Genomic DNA, 15,564 nt, shown 5'->3' on the forward strand with positions numbered 1-15,564 from the left:
GGGAACCTCTAGTTTACACAATGCGGGTCTGGATCTCCAGGCTCAGTGTTGGATCTCTGCAACACAGAGACTGAATGCGTGCTCGCCCCCACCGGTTCTTGGTCCTGGGTTTTGAGCTTCTGGTTTATTCGAGCCATGTATTCCAGCTCTGTGGCCACTGAGCAAAAGCTTTCTTGCTCATTCCCTTGGGAGAGTGTGCAGGTTTTGTCTAGACGCCGTCATGTCACTATAGACTCTCTGCTAGTAGCACACTTGTGGCTTTCCAGTCAGGTGTGACCCAGCTTGACCCTCTGACTTGGGCATTAACCTCCTGGCTGCCTGGCTTGAGAACTCTGAACAGGTCTCACCTGAGTTCCTTATTTGTGGGTTTCCTCACCACATGTGGAACCTGATTCTACTTTATTGACTTCTGTGTGGACTCTGTGATCTCTCTGCAATACTTTGCGTGATTATATTTACTGTGAATCCCTGTACTTTGGGGTTGGGGTTGGTATGTGGCCTACGTCTGTGTAGACTAGATGAGTGAGGTGCTATTTCTCTACTGAGAAAAACATACAAAGAGCTTTAAGATGTGTTTAAAGATGCGTTCTTTCTCTTTACTCTTTCATTTATTTAAAATATTTTTTTTTCCTCACATAATCTGTCTTGATATGGTTTCCCGTCCCTTGACTCCTAAGTTCTTCCCTTCCTTCCCATCTGTATCCACCCCTTTTTGTATCTCATTTTAAAAAGACACTTCTAAGGGATAATAATATAATAAAAGAAAATATATCAAGAGGAAACAAAGGCTAGCACATCAGAACAGGACAAGACAAACAAACATAAGGAAAAGTACAGAAGGCAAAAAAATTAAAAAGAAAAACAGAGACCCCCCTCATTAGCATACTCAGGAATCCCATAAAAACACTAAACTGGAAGCCACAGTTTATACACAGAGGACCTGTAGGGTAAAAAGAGAAAAGAAAATAAATGAATAAACAGTACAATAAAATTAAGAAACAACAGCAACAAAACAAGGGAAAGCCCTGGCACAGCATTGCGAGACACGGAACCTCCAAAGATGCCGTCTCCTGCCAGGCATGCAGCCTCTCCTTAAGAGTTGTTTGGTTGCCCAGTGAGATTCCCTTGGAGAAAACTAAATTTTCATTTGCAAGTGCTTATCAATTGGGGATTGCTTCTGGGAAGGCAGTTAGTGCTATGGATTTGACTGGTAGAACCTCTTTCATTATGTCCTGGGCATTTGGGTATGCTGTGCATTCATTTTCATTCAATTCTAGAAAGTCTTTAATTTCTTAATTTCTATTTCGACTTTTTTTTTTTTTTTAGGTTTTTTGACACGGAGTTTCTCCGTGTAGCTTTGGCTGTCCTAGACTTGCTTTGTAGACCAGGCTGGCCTCGAACTCACAGCAATCCACCTGCCTCTGCCACCCTGAGTGCTGGGATTACAGGCATGCACCACCATGTCCAGCTTGACCCTTTTTTTTTTTCAATTCAATAGTACATTGTGCAGTTTCCATGTGTGTGTAAGCTTTCTGTTATTTTTGTTGCTCATATCCAGCTTTTATCTATGGTGGTCAGGTAGGGTACAGGGTGTAATTTCAATTTTCTTGTATCTGTTGAGGCTTGCTCTGTGTTGGAGTATGTGGTCAGCTTTGGAGAAAAACCCAGAAGGTGCTGAGAACAAGGTTATATTTTTTGTTTTGTTTTGTTTTGTTTGGATGAAATGTTCTGTAACGATCTGTCAGATCTACCTGGTTTCTAATGTCAGTTTGCTCCAGCATTTCCCTGTGTAGCTTTTGTCTAGATGTCCTGTCTATTGACAAAAGTAGGGGGTTGAACTCTTCCACTATTGGAGTAGGAGAGTCAGTTTGGGATTCAAGCAGTAATAGTGTTTCTTTATAAACTGTGTACCCTTGTGTTTGTCGCATAGATGTTAGGAATTCCATTGTCCTTTTCATGGATTTTTCTGTCAGTGAGTGTCTGCTCTTCCCTAGCTCTTCGGGTTAGTTTTGATTTGAAGTCTGTTCTGTCAGATGTTAAAATGGCTAAGCCAGGTTGCTGCTTAGGTCCATTTGCTTGAAATACTTTTTTTCATCCTTTTACCTTGAAGTGATGTATATCTTTGATGTTAAGATGTGTTTCCTGGCTGCAGCTGGAGGGTGGATCCAATTTTCACATTCATGCTGTCGGTCTGTATGTTCTTATTGGGGAATTGAGACAATTAATGTTGAGAGATATCAATGAGCAATGTTTTTTTTTTAATTCCTGTTATTTGGTGGTGGTTGTATGTGTGTATGTCTTTTGATTTGCTGGCCTGCAATAGTTCATTTCTTATGGGGTTTTTGTTTGTTTGTTTGTTTTTGTTTGTTTGTTTGTTTTGCTTTGTCAACCTCTTTTGGTTTGAGTTTTCCCTCTAGTGCCTTCCTTAGGGCTGGATTTGTTGATAGATAACTACTTAAATTAGTTTTTATCGTGGAATCTCTTCTTTTCTCCATCTATGGTGATTGAAACTTTCATTGGATATAGTTGTCTGGGCTAGCATCTGTGTTCTCTTAGAGTCAGTAGCGCATCTGTCTTGGCCCTTCTGGCTTTTAGAGTCTCTGTTGAGAACTTGGGTGTTATTCTAATAGGTCTGCCCCATATGTTAGTTGGTCTTTTTCCCTTAAAGCTTATGATATTTTTCTATTTGTTCTGTACTTTTAGTGTTTGGATTATTTTGTGCCAAGGGTGCTTTCTTTTCTGGTCCTGTCTAGTTGGTGTTCTGGATGCTTCTTATACCTTGTTATGCGTCTCCTTCTTTAGTTTAGGGAAATAGTCTATGATTTTTTTGCTGAAAACATTTTCTACACTGTTAATCTGGCTTTCTTCTCCTTCCTCTCCTCCTATTACTCTTAAATTTGTTCTTTTCATAGTTTCTCAGATTTCCTGAATGTTTCATGCCAGGATTTCTTTGAATTTAATATTTTCTTTGATCAACGTATCAATTTGTTTGTTTGTTTGTTTGTTTGTTTCTTCAGTGTATGAGAGTCTCTCTTCCATATTTTATATCTTGTTGGTGAGGCTTGCCTCTAAGGCTCCTTTTCAAGTTCTTAAACTTTTCATCTCCAGATTTCTTTCAGTTTTCCTTATTGATTCTACTTTCACTTCCAGTCTTAAACTGGTTCATTTGCTTCCTTCCACTGTGTGTGTTTTTATCGATTTCTTTAAGGGATTTGTTTCCTTGTTAAGGACCCCTATCATATTCATAACGGCTGTTTCAATGTCTTTGTCTTGTGCTTCACCTATTTTGCAATACTCAGAACCTACTGTGGCAGAGTTGCTGGGCTCTAGTGGAGACCTATTGTCCTGTTATTTATTCTTCTAATGCTGGCTTCTTCTAGGCATCTAGGTTTGGGAAGACTAGAATTCTAGAGGCTGATATATGGTGTTGTGTTTGTTGGGCGGGTGTTTTGATCCTTGGTTTGTGTTGCCTTCTCTGGTTCTTACAAGGGAGTGGTAGCTGTGACCCCTGGTAGGAAGTTCTTCTGGTATCCTGCTAGGTATGGGCACTGAGGCTTCCAACAGACTGTGTTTCTAGGTGTTGGGAGCTGACTTTTGAAATGGGAATGGGCTAGGTGTCTGAGGAGGTTCACAAGAAGGAAGAAAATGAGGTGTTCCATCAGGTTCTACTTAGTCCCCTGGGAACTGGGACAGAGACCCCAGCACATGGTCTGCTACAGAACTAAGTGTAAGAGTTGGGGGTTGGATTTGGAGGAGTCGGGGAGAGAGGTAAAGATCTGCAGTTAGCCTACCAGCTTCCCTGGTTGACGTGAAGAAATATGTTATTCCAAGTAACCCCTTTCCCTCCGTTTTTCTCAGTGTGGAGTTAGAAGAACCACATAATTATGACACAACAATTTCATATCTGAGACACTCTGGCAATTCCATTAACCTGAGTGCTGCAGAAGAAAGTGCTGAAGGTAAGTGTGCTAAGCCAATGAATGCTATAACCCTGTCTGGAGTAAGAATGTATCAAGATGGCATTTTCCCTATAGCTAACTAGCTATGTTAAGATTTTTCATATCCATTCCGCTCTGCCATCCCATTTCCTTTCTATCTCTCCTGTATCTAGTCTCTTAACAATATTTATCAGTCCAGATGGGCATCAGCGCTGATCTGGACTCTTTCTACTTGACTCCTACTGAGTACCTCCTCCTTCCCGTCATTTCTTTTCACCGCCACTCATCTTAACTGCTTTGCCCTTTGTAGGTGTGTAGGAGGGCTTCATGTTTGTACAGTCTTCGGTGTGCTGACGCGGCCATCTTTCCAGGCCTCCAGATTCTTTATTGTGATGCTTTACATGAGACTGCCTTCAAAATCCACATGGTCAACGGCCTCTGTTAGCTGGTACTCAGGGCATTGTGATTCAGTTTTCCTCACTTATGGAAATCTCACCGCTCTTATGATTTCCTCCTGAAATTGCTTAGTGGGTAATGAAAGAGATGGCACACCATGAGAATTAGGCTCTGTGCTCACTCTAATTAGGAAAAGGGGGTTCACATAGTACCTCAGAGAGTCCAGAGCTAAGCCTTCCAGCTGCTCACAATGCTCAGATTGTTTTGTGCAAAGGAAGCTCCCAGAGGAAAAGAACAAGATGCAGAGACTTGTAATATTACTGCAACTTTGAATGTCTTTGTTCTACCTACAGAATCATCCAGTTCTCTGAAGAAGCCATGAATGTTACTGCTAGAATAAATACTACAACTTACTGAGCCAACGCTATAGACTGCATTTCTCTGCTAGGTCCTCTGTGCAGAAACCTGCAGATTAAATGCTTCCACGCACCCACTGCTAGAGACAGGAGACCGAAGAGCAGGGAGGTTGGGCTGTATGTAGCAATACAAGTTCTGTGTGGTGGAGCAATAGTGTAAAACAGGCTCTGCCTCTCCTTTCCCAGAAGTGAGAAGGTGAAAAGCTGCTGGAAAACTCTGTTGGGCAAAGCCTATAATCAGAGGGCTGCCTTAAATACATACAGTTTAGAAGATAGATCCAGGCATGGATGAAAGTGCTGCAATTGATTATTGATATCTGCCTTCGGTGTAGGATTTTGTTGTTGTTGTTGTTTGCTTTTTGTTTTGTTTTTTTTATTCATTGCTCATCCTACTAGTGTGGGGTTCTAAAAGTCTAAGAAGTCAGACAATTGTCCCTGTCCCCTGATAAAGTTTGAATTGGGATAAATGAGATCACCTGTGGAAAACCAGGAATCTCCCATGTGGTAAAATACTAACCATATGAACAGAGCAGGGCTTTTCACTTTCTAATGTTTGCACTGATGCTTGGGAAACCTTAAAATACAGATTCTTGTTCCACAGTTCTAGTATGTGACCTTAGAGCCTGCATCTCCAACAAGTTCACTGTCTATCTGATGCTGCTGGTCTGTCCACTGTGCTTTGACCAGAGAGGCTAAGCTGAGTTCTCGCTGCTTGAGTTTCTACAAGACTAAAGGGTCACGGGGTCAAAGGAAAGCTTCGGTCTGAGCCTATATCTTTTTTTCCTCTGGACCCCTGAGACTCCCTTTCTAAGAACCTACCATCGTGGAAATGCCTCACCAAGACCCTGGTCAGGGATTCTCCATTGGTCCATCTTCCTCATGACAAGCTGAGCTGCAGGAGAGGTATATGGTTGTTTTCAGGGCTACTCATGCTAGAGGATGAAGCTGAGGGTTGACTTTGGAAAGCTGGGCAAGAGATCTCCATTCATCCACTCAGGGGTACAAATTCCAATGGTGGGCCTTCCGGGGGCACCATTTGACATACCTAAAGAAAGAATTACTAATGCAAGCCTCTCTTCAGGAGTGATGTCACCAAGTAGCCAAGGACTGATGACCAAAGAGCCAGAAAGGGTATAGAAAGGGAACCTCGGTCCAACTAGAAACAGCTGTGTGGACCTGCAGGGAGTCAGGTGGGAGGGGATGGAGGTGGCTAGGACGATGCCATCCATCTTTGCCGTAAAGGACATCTTTGTAGTAAACGAGGGTAGACCAGACACAACTTAAAAACTGGGGAATAGCTGTGTGGCGTATCCTACCCTGTTACAAAGATCAACGCGATTGACAAATCTCCAGGCTGGCAAAGAAAATCTGCAATCTTGGGAATAAAGCAGGGATAGCCTCACAGACCCTGTGAGCACCAAGGGAGAAGGGAACACTGTAAAGCCCTGTGCACGTGTGAACTTGGCAACTTAGACCAAAGTGAAACTGTTCCTCTAAAAGTGCAGACTATCGCAAATCGCCCAAAATCATTTGACAGCCCTGTAACTCTTAGGAAAAACCTGAACTTAAAACTCAAAGAGCCCCCAACTAGGGGCTGAGAGGTCATAGCTCAGCGGGTAGGGAGCTTGCTGTTTAAGTATGGAGACTGGAGTTCTAATCCCCAGGACACGTGTGAAAGCCAGGAGGTGTAGCTGCTACCTGCAAGGCCAGCATTTGGGAGGCAGAGATGGGGATCCCAGAGAGTCAGTGAGCTCTGGGTTCAGTGAGAGAACCTGCCTCAGAAGGTAAAATGAAGAGCAGTTAAGGATACCTACCTCTAAGCTCTGGCCTCCACATGCACATGCCCATCTCCATCACACATGGGCAGCTGCACATGTGAAAATGTACATACATACATGCACACACACCCCACATACACAAGTTTCCCAAACAGCATCGACTCCCCAGTGATTTCACTGAAGCACGCTGCCGAACACCGAAACGAGAGCTGACACCGAGGCTTTGCAGTTCCTGGCTCATCTCATGAAGTTAGCACAAGCCTGACCCTAAGACTACACAGGCAGCAATCCCTCGGAACAATGTCCCTCCTGAAAGTGGCCGGGAAGGCCTTTAATTATTAGCAATAGTATTCAGCAAGCATAACTGACTGCAGGTTGTTTCAAAAACGCGATGCTGGTCCAGCATCCACAAGTCACTCAGCAAAACCCACCACACTGACTGAAGCAGTAAAATGCCACAGTGTATTCAGAAAGGGCACTGGGCAAATTTCTACCGTGTACATACATAATTCTTGGAAAAGTAGGGGAAGAGGAAATGCCCTCTCTTTGATAAAGGATGTCTACAGGCGCCTGCAGAACAGGCTACTTGATGGTTAAGAGTGAGCGCTCCCTCTCCAAAATGTAAAACAAGTCAAGAATGTCCTTAACCTGATAGTCTGACTCAGTGTAGAGCTAAGAGTTCTAACCAGTAAGAGGCAAACAGGGAAATAAAAGGGCAAAGAGAGATAGCATCTCAGTCTGCAGAAATTCCTAAGGGGTCACAAGAACCGATCAGAGCAACACCCCCACCACCGCACCGGCTCCCAGACACAGCCACAGTTGTGTCTTTATGTGCTATCGATGTGTGCGTGGATGCTGCAATTGAGAAAGTGCAATGCCTTTCAAGTTTTCCTCCCGAAAGATAAATATGTGGACTTAAATTTGTCACAGCATGCGTAAGACTTACATGTTAAAGAGTATAGAATTCGGATTAAATAAAACAAATCTAATCCAAATGAACAAGGAGACATATTGTGTTCGTGGATTAGAAGACCCAATAGAGTAAAACTGGAAAAAAATTATATACACACACACACACACACACACACACACACACACACACACACACACACATCAGTTCTTCCCAAGTGGCATATAGGATTAAGGCAGTTCTATAAAAATCTCAGCAAGGTACTTTGTAGCTATAGGAAAGATTATTCTCAGGTGCATATGGAAATGCAGAGGGAGTGCATTTAACAGCTGCAGACAGTTTTGAGAAAGAAAACATAGGAAGGACCAGCCACCCGACTCTAAGACTGATAACTACAGGAATCAAGATCACGTGTCTTTGGCAGAGTGAGAGCATGTAAAGGAACGGACCTGAGAGACCAGAAACAGGCAACTGTAATGCCACAAAACAATCATTTACAAAGATGTTGTAAAAACAGCTCAATGTAGGTAGCCTTTTAACAAAGTGGTGGAGTTTGTAAGTATCTATAGATAAAAATAATAATAATAATAACGGCAAACAGGAGCATAATTCTCACACCTTTTATAAAATGTAATTTAAATAATGTTTCTCTCAAAAGTGAAGAATCCGATTTTGGTTCCACTGCTCTTCCTTCCTCTCCCACCTCTCCTCTGCTCTCCTTTCTTTCTCTCTCTTTCTGTGTCTCTCCTCCTCTTCGCCCCTTTTTCTGGGCCCTCTCCTTTCCCCTCCCTCTCCCCTCCCATTTCTAATAAATCTGCATTTATATATATACATATTTATGTATAGAGAGAGGGGAAATCAAATTTCTTTTTTTTTAAAGGGAGTGGGCTAAGACATGGAGAAGTCGCGGGGGGAAGATATAGAAGATACTATCTGTTTTCCTTTCAGCGAGTCTATCCCTTGAAACAAAGCCAGCAGCTTGCCCACCTTACAGAGCTCGGTCTTGGGTCACAGGATTCAGGTTGTTCTGGAAACTACATAATTATCCACAGAGGTCATCAAGACCAGTACCTCCCGGGTGCCAGGGAACTCGAGTAATCTTGGGAGCCTCGGGGCCACCGTCAGAGAATGAAGTTCTAAGCTAGAAAGCTGGTCCTCTTGAGTGGCTCTGGGCAAGCATCTTCACTTCCATGAGTGTCGATTTCCATGTTGGTCAAGTGTGAATATCAAAAGGAAGGGTATTGCCTACACCATATAGATATTTTTATTATTGAATTCTTTAATATTAGCGACAGTCATCTTGCCTCCTGATGTAAAACAGGCACTTGTCTAAGATCACATGGGATGTGGTACATGGAGAAGGGACGAGTCTCCAGGCCACAAACCTCTGCAGTTGGATAGTGGCTGAGGAGACTCTTCTGGGGTTTTTTGACCACCCTGATAAAGCCAAGTCAGAGGAGGCAAGACACAGACCCCTGCACAGGAAGACTCCAAAGCTGTGGGTCAAGTCTTGTTACCATCCAAGTCCCTTGCTGATCCTTTCGGAGCCTAGTCCACCTACCCCCTCTTCTTTTATCCTTGAGATTAAAATCATTTCTCCCTGCCATTTCCTCCCTCCAAGCCCTCCCTTCCTGCTCTTTCCAAGCCCTGTATTCTTACCTTCGAGTAAGTCTGGATCCCAAAGCCTCCTATTGGTAAGCCTCCAAGGTAAATAAACATTGGGGTACGATCTTTGCCTACTCGCAGGAGCAAGCATTCGCAGGGTGCCTGCAAGCCCCGGTTGTTTTGCTTCTAAGACATATCATGCACTGATGTTCTCCACAGGGACTAAGGGGAAGCAAGAAAACAGACACATATACGGAAGAGAGGATTGTCTTTTTTAAAAGGTGGAAATGAGTCAATACTTAGGGCAAAATTTATCTCGTAAGCACATCTTAATCTTTCTGGATTGATTTTGCTCTGTGTGTATGAATGTTTTCCTTACATGGATGTCTGTGTACCATGTATGTGCCTGATGCCCAAGGAGTTCAGAAGAGGGTGTCAGATTCCCTGGAACTGGACATACAGGTGGTTCTGAGCCACCGTGTGGGTACTGGGACTCTAATATGGGTCTTCCGCAAGAGCAACAAGTGTTATTATGTGCTAAGCCATCTCTCCAGCCCCATAAACAGATTTATTATTTTTAAAGGGTGGCTGTCAAACAAAATACTAGGACAAGGGGCATAACCTACCTTCCTCTAATAGTCACTAAAGATGAACATCTGCAGTTACCTACGCAGAGCTATACATTATTTGCCATGTATGTCGAATCTTAGCTATAAGAAAATCTAAGTTTTGGGGAAAATTGGGATTTTCCCCAAAATAAATTGCATTTATTTTGCCAGTGTATTATATGTTTACATCAGGAGCTGGGCAATGGGCCATTTTTTGATCAGTTGCAGGACAGTAGCAGAAGAAACAAAACAGAAGACCTGCCTGCACCACGCTTCTACCCATAGTCTAAAACTTGCATAGATGTTAGCTAAGCAGAATGAATTTTCTGGAAAATCTGACACTTTTCATACAGTGTCCAGGGTCCAGTGTCTTGTAGGCAGCATTTCTCGTCACTGATGGGCCAGCTTCACAGATGAGTGGGCAGAGGCTCATGGGAGTGCATTTGGATCCCCCCAAGAGGAAAGCAGGAGGACTCAACTCTGAAGCCAATTCTTGCCACTACTTCTATTTTCTTTTTAAAATAATTAGGCAATTCATGACTTTATTATATAACACCCACAGAGCCATGAGGAAAGTCGGAGGACATTCACGCCCTCCCGGGCTCCTCTTTCAAGCTGTGTTTAGGAAACAAAGCACTTGAGGCAAGACCTGGCATGTATCTGCTGAATTGGACTCAGGTTCCTGTTAGTCCGTCTCTCCTACCCCACACTTTTCATAATTGTCTTCTAATTGCTGTCACTGATTTTTAATGCTTTCTTTGAAGCAGGATGTAGGTACCTATTTACTAAACCAAGAAACTTGAGACATAGTTTCTTATGCTTTCGCTGGCTATAAATTCCACCCTGGAAATCCCCACAGAACTCAGACCTTGAACCTTAGAATTTTCCTACCCAGGCAGAGCAGGTCACGGCTCCATGCTCTGAAGGGTGAGAGAGCAGGCCTCTTTAATCCTGTGAATTGTGTTAATCCCGAATAGCATAAGAGATGAGTAGATAAACTGACTTGAAATATCTTTTGTTTATTTCAGCCACTTATGAAATTGAAATTGAAGAACTCCAAAAGGTACTCCTTCCCATGTCCTTACTAATGTGTGACTGAGAATAACACTCCCCGCCCCAGACGTGAGTCTAGAGTACTCCCCAGCAAGATGAAAGCTCCCTATCTGCATCAGGTTTTTCCAGGCTCAAGAGGTCAGGACTCTTGAGCCCTGAGCCTTTCAGGTAGAATTAGGTGTGTACTGAGATGGGCAGCCATGGTCTGAATTGATTCCGGGACTCTCATCTCCTGTGGTCTGGGCTAACTGGCCTTTAATAACTATCTCCTTCAGAGATAACTGTCCTTAAGGACAGTCCAAATTTATATAATTTATGCTTTCAAGAGAACAAACAGAACCTGGAAGGCATACTTCCTGGGTCTTGCCGCTGGAGTTAAGTGCCAACTTGGAACTGATGTAGCAATTCAGTTGGGTCCCTCAGTAGAATTGCTACCGGCCTTCGTCATAGCTCCTCGCTATGACCTTAAATATTGGTCAACACCCTCACCTGTAAAATGGGGAGAACAGAATACCCAGATCTGGAGTCCTTGTGAAGGTATGGTGTGGTATGTTGAAAAGCACCTGAGACTCAGCATTCGGCTCTCTGAACCACCGTTCTTCTGTAAATGGAGTTTTCTCCATGGGGACAGGAAGTGTGTTTTATCACCATGCTTGCCATAGTAAATGTTAAGTAAAATGAGGAGACCAGGACTTACTTCTTCAAATTGCAAAGAGCAGTAAATTACATGAGCTCTCAGTACAGTGTCTGACACAGAGTAGGCACTTCCTGAACACTTTTGTGGGGTTGGTGAAGGGTCTATTCCACCTTCAGCGGGCACATTTTTAAGCTGGGTGAGCTAAGTCCAATTTCATCTTTTATGATGACTTGCCTGTAGGGCTGGGTGAGCCCAGTTTCTGTTCTGACAAGCTGCTCCCGGATCCTTGCAGAAGGGTTAGTTGACTCCCATCAGAGCCCCTAGCTGTTTTCTGTGGTTGTCCCCTTTCCTGGAAATTACCTTGTCTGCCTCCCGTTGGCATGCTGGTTTCTAGCAGCGAGTTCTTTATTTGACCAGGAATGACACAGCAACATTCAATTCCCCAAGATTACCCTGGGAGTCAGTACCCCTGCTCCCAAATATAAATGATGCCTTGAGAGCTCAGAGCTATTAAATAGTCAGTAATTAACATAGCAGAGATACAAACAGAAAGTTCTGTGTGACTTGGTTTCTGGTGCTGACTTGCTAGCGTTCTTCATAGAATGACGAGTCCCTGAATGAAGGCCTGCAGGGCTCTCCTCTGAGCACTGTCTGGGAGCTGCTATGCTTGGCCTCACAGGCAGCCTTTCAGACTCTTATTTTCTGTTTTCTTCGGGGTTCTTGGCTAGAATCCAAACAATTAATGACATCAGATGCGGAAGTGTGTGATTAAGGGGAATGGGATTTTGTTATGTTGTGATCACTGGGACATAATCTTAACGAAACTCAATCTCTGCCATGTAAGACTAGGGTTTTGATCAGAGAGCATGTAGTTGGGGCACAGTACAAGCAAGACTCAGACACTGACCTACGTCAGTTTTGGCAAGCAAAACTGCCCAAATGCCACATGTTGTGCCCTTCTGGGGTCTAGAAGCTCTTCTCCTTCAGACACATGCCTGGAAAGGGAATGCAGTTTGCAGAGAAAACTGTCCAAGTCATATTATATACTGTAACTTACACTCAGTGGCGGAAATGTTGGTTTCTCTTCTGCTTGAGCTTCAGTCTCACACGCAAGAGAGGTTCATGGAACTTTCTGCGGCCATTGTCTGCTTTCACCATGCCCTCAGACTTCACCTCCCATTTGATCAGGCCTCCTGATGGCTGATCTCTAACCAACAACAGAGCCTGCTTTGGGTAAACTCACAGAACTGACTGTTTCTGTCTTCATTTTCAGCCTTGGAGAACTTTAGTTCATCCAAAACAGAGGTAAGTTTTATCTGTAAAATGAAAGCATAGTCTAGCCACTCATGACTCATGACCGAACTCATTTTCTTGCTGTGGTCTGGCCATGTTCCCAGTACATTATCTGGTTCTGTTCCCCGGCACCTTGTAAGGTAACTGGTACACAGCAGGTTCTCAGCGACCCTGTCTGGCCTTTCTTGCTCTTGTCATCCTGGCCCATACTGGACTCAATGCAGCGAACTCTAGCTGACAAAGCAAAGAGGGGTCACTGAAAATAGATCCATAGACAACATGTGGTAATCCAAAACAGGTGGACAGAATGTTGGGAGTTGGGAGACAGCATGACTGCCTGAGGGGATCAGTGGAGGACTCTCCAGACTTAGAAAAAAAGAGATCTTGGATTTGAACTATGACCATGAGACACAGGCTTGGCCTTCCAGGGGGATTGTTTTCAGCCCAGACAGTAGAGTTCTTAGATTTGTTAGCAATGTAAGATGGCAAATAGCATGTTTGGAAAAACGAGTAGCTAATAAAATGGGAGAAGTATTCAAAGAAGCTAGTGGTTTGGAGGAAATTGTGAAAATCTACATCTGAACAGAAGTAGAGGGAAGGACAAATGAAAATGGAATTTGGAAAGGAAGAAAACTGGCACCACAGGAGGACTTAGATTGTGTCCTACAGGAACCAGAGAAGCAAAAGATGTAAGCACGAACTGACATTCACACTGGTTGGAGTAGGCACAAGCTCATGCCGGCTGGTTCATCTGGTCCTAGTTCCTCATCTTAAAGCATTAACTGTCCTCAGTCATCTCATTCGGACTGGGCCACATCTACCATCTTCATTCAAGAACTCATTTTTCCTTGGTATCTTCATCTTTCATTCCTAGACCCAAAGACGAAGAAAACAACATGAAGGAAAAAGAGCCATGTGAATTAGAACCTCAGAAGCCAGGGAAGGACTCACACCCTCACCATCCTCCCAAGGTATCTGTGTCCGAGGGCTCCTGATGTGATTCAGACATGGGGTCTTCCTCCAGTACGTATCTGATCAGCATACTGCGCTGCTTGTCTTGTCAAAACTAAGAAATGAAATCCAAATTCCTTGGTTTGTATATGAGATGATTCACAACTCAGCCACATCCCACCTTGTCTTTTAGTCTCACCTCCGGTCTTCCTTACCCATTTCTTCCCCCTTGTCCTTTGGCTTAGCTCTCATCACAGCTTCTGCACTCCCCCTTCCATACTATTGCATTGCTGTCATGTCTCCAAACAGCCCATACTTTTGCTCATTCTTATTTAATCTGCCAGATATTCCCTTTTTCATCCATCTCCCACCTATATTTTTAAAGGTGGAGTTTGATGAATTCTGCTTTTGGAAGATTTCCCAAACTCAATCAATCTCCCAGTGATTGGGATAAATCTTTCTATCCTCTTGTTTCCATGGCTGTGAACACTTTCATAAGTAATATCTTATTACCCATAATTCCTTGGGAGTGTGCCCTGTGAGCAGTGTCTGAGATGCCCAGTCAACCACCTGGACTACTCCCAGAGCTTTTCATGTTGTCTTACATTCAGCACAGATCCCATGGATCAGAAAATGCAGACTTGAGAAGGAACACAAGGCAGTGGCTAGGAAGACAAATGTCAGGGACACTGGAGGAAAGGAAGAATACCCAGAAGCCTCCTTAGAAGTGATGAGAACAGAGATGGAGGGATAGCTATTCCCTTGGTAGCTTACTGATAGTGTGACCCCCTCATCAGTTATCAAAAGGACTAATGATATGTATATATTTTTTTCTCACGGGATGCCATGATGATGGAGATGGAATAAAGAGCCTGATGTAGAGCAGGTACTCCCATGGGCCGGCCTCTGTGGGACTCATTAGCTCTTCAAAAATAAGTAAAGGGCCTGGTGTGTAGTCTGGTCAGATGTAGGGTCTAGTAAGGCAGCACTCAACAGCCAGTAATCATTAAGAATCATTCTCACTAAAGAGCACATTCTGAAGACCAGAATGCATGAGCAAGGACCTGACTTGGTAATCAGCCCCTGTTGCAATGTTTTCAGGTAGTTGCCTATGAAGAGACTCCAGAAAAAGCCCAGGGGACTGGAGCCCATGAGGACAGACAGAGTGTGCCAGCTGGAAACCAGGAAGCCGTGACTGATATTACTCAGAACAGGCTCTTCTCCAGGGACGTGACATTGACTAGACAGTCCCAAGAGAAGGGTAAGCTGCATTTCCTCTGTACTCTCTTCACCACTAAACTGTTCTAAAGGGAAGGATGGCCAAGATCATAATTTACTTACAGATACATAATGGACATTTATTATGTACCTAGTAACTCACCTGGAAGGGCTGTCTCCCCAGAACAGTGGAAAGATCACCAGATTTAGAGACAATGATGGATCTCAGGAGTGTAATGAGGACCAGCATGTCCTGTGACAATCTTGTTCTTGCCTTGTCTATCTACTCACCCCTACTGTCACCACTGACAAGCTGATGCATCATACGGCATCACTAATGACCATTTCCACTATATCTTCTTCCTTCTTGTACTCAAACCCTTGATACAAACAACAATAATTAAATCATACTTCGTTAAACCACTTACTTAAAGGAGGCTCACTTGGCAGAAATTCTAAGCCATAGCCAAGCTAGCCAGGGACACAGATAATTCCACAAGTACAAAGTATCCTGAGTTCTCTGAGGCAACTCTGTTTTTCAGATAAAGCCCATTCCTATCAAGTCAAACTGGCAGCAAGCAGTGAGAGATACAACCTATTCTCCATAATCCCCGAAGTATATTTTTGGTAAATTTTTGTCTTTCCAAAGATAAAAAGACATGACTCTTATGCTGGCTTTGACTGGGTCACATGCCATCACCAATTAAAAAACAATGATGCTCTGATGTAACCCAGCTATATCATATTCCTGTTGAGCTAGG

At 43.5% G+C, this 15,564-nt stretch overlaps 1 protein-coding gene across 1 annotated transcript in view; it reads left to right on the plus strand.

The window, feature by feature from the left end:
* Window positions 1-15,564, plus strand: part of Fyb2 (FYN binding protein 2) — a 106,043-nt gene that overhangs the window by 67,099 nt on the left and 23,380 nt on the right. Inside the window, exons 5-9 of the mRNA XM_060366064.1 lie at window positions 3,859-3,959; window positions 10,680-10,714; window positions 12,615-12,646; window positions 13,509-13,605; window positions 14,687-14,846. Of these exons, the coding sequence (XP_060222047.1) occupies window positions 3,859-3,959; window positions 10,680-10,714; window positions 12,615-12,646; window positions 13,509-13,605; window positions 14,687-14,846 (425 nt within the window). The remainder of the gene's footprint in view (window positions 1-3,858; window positions 3,960-10,679; window positions 10,715-12,614; window positions 12,647-13,508; window positions 13,606-14,686; window positions 14,847-15,564) is intronic.

The sequence above is a fragment of the Meriones unguiculatus genome, chromosome 12 (genome assembly GCF_030254825.1).
Source record: "Meriones unguiculatus strain TT.TT164.6M chromosome 12, Bangor_MerUng_6.1, whole genome shotgun sequence".
Classification (NCBI taxonomy): Eukaryota; Metazoa; Chordata; class Mammalia; order Rodentia; family Muridae; genus Meriones; species Meriones unguiculatus.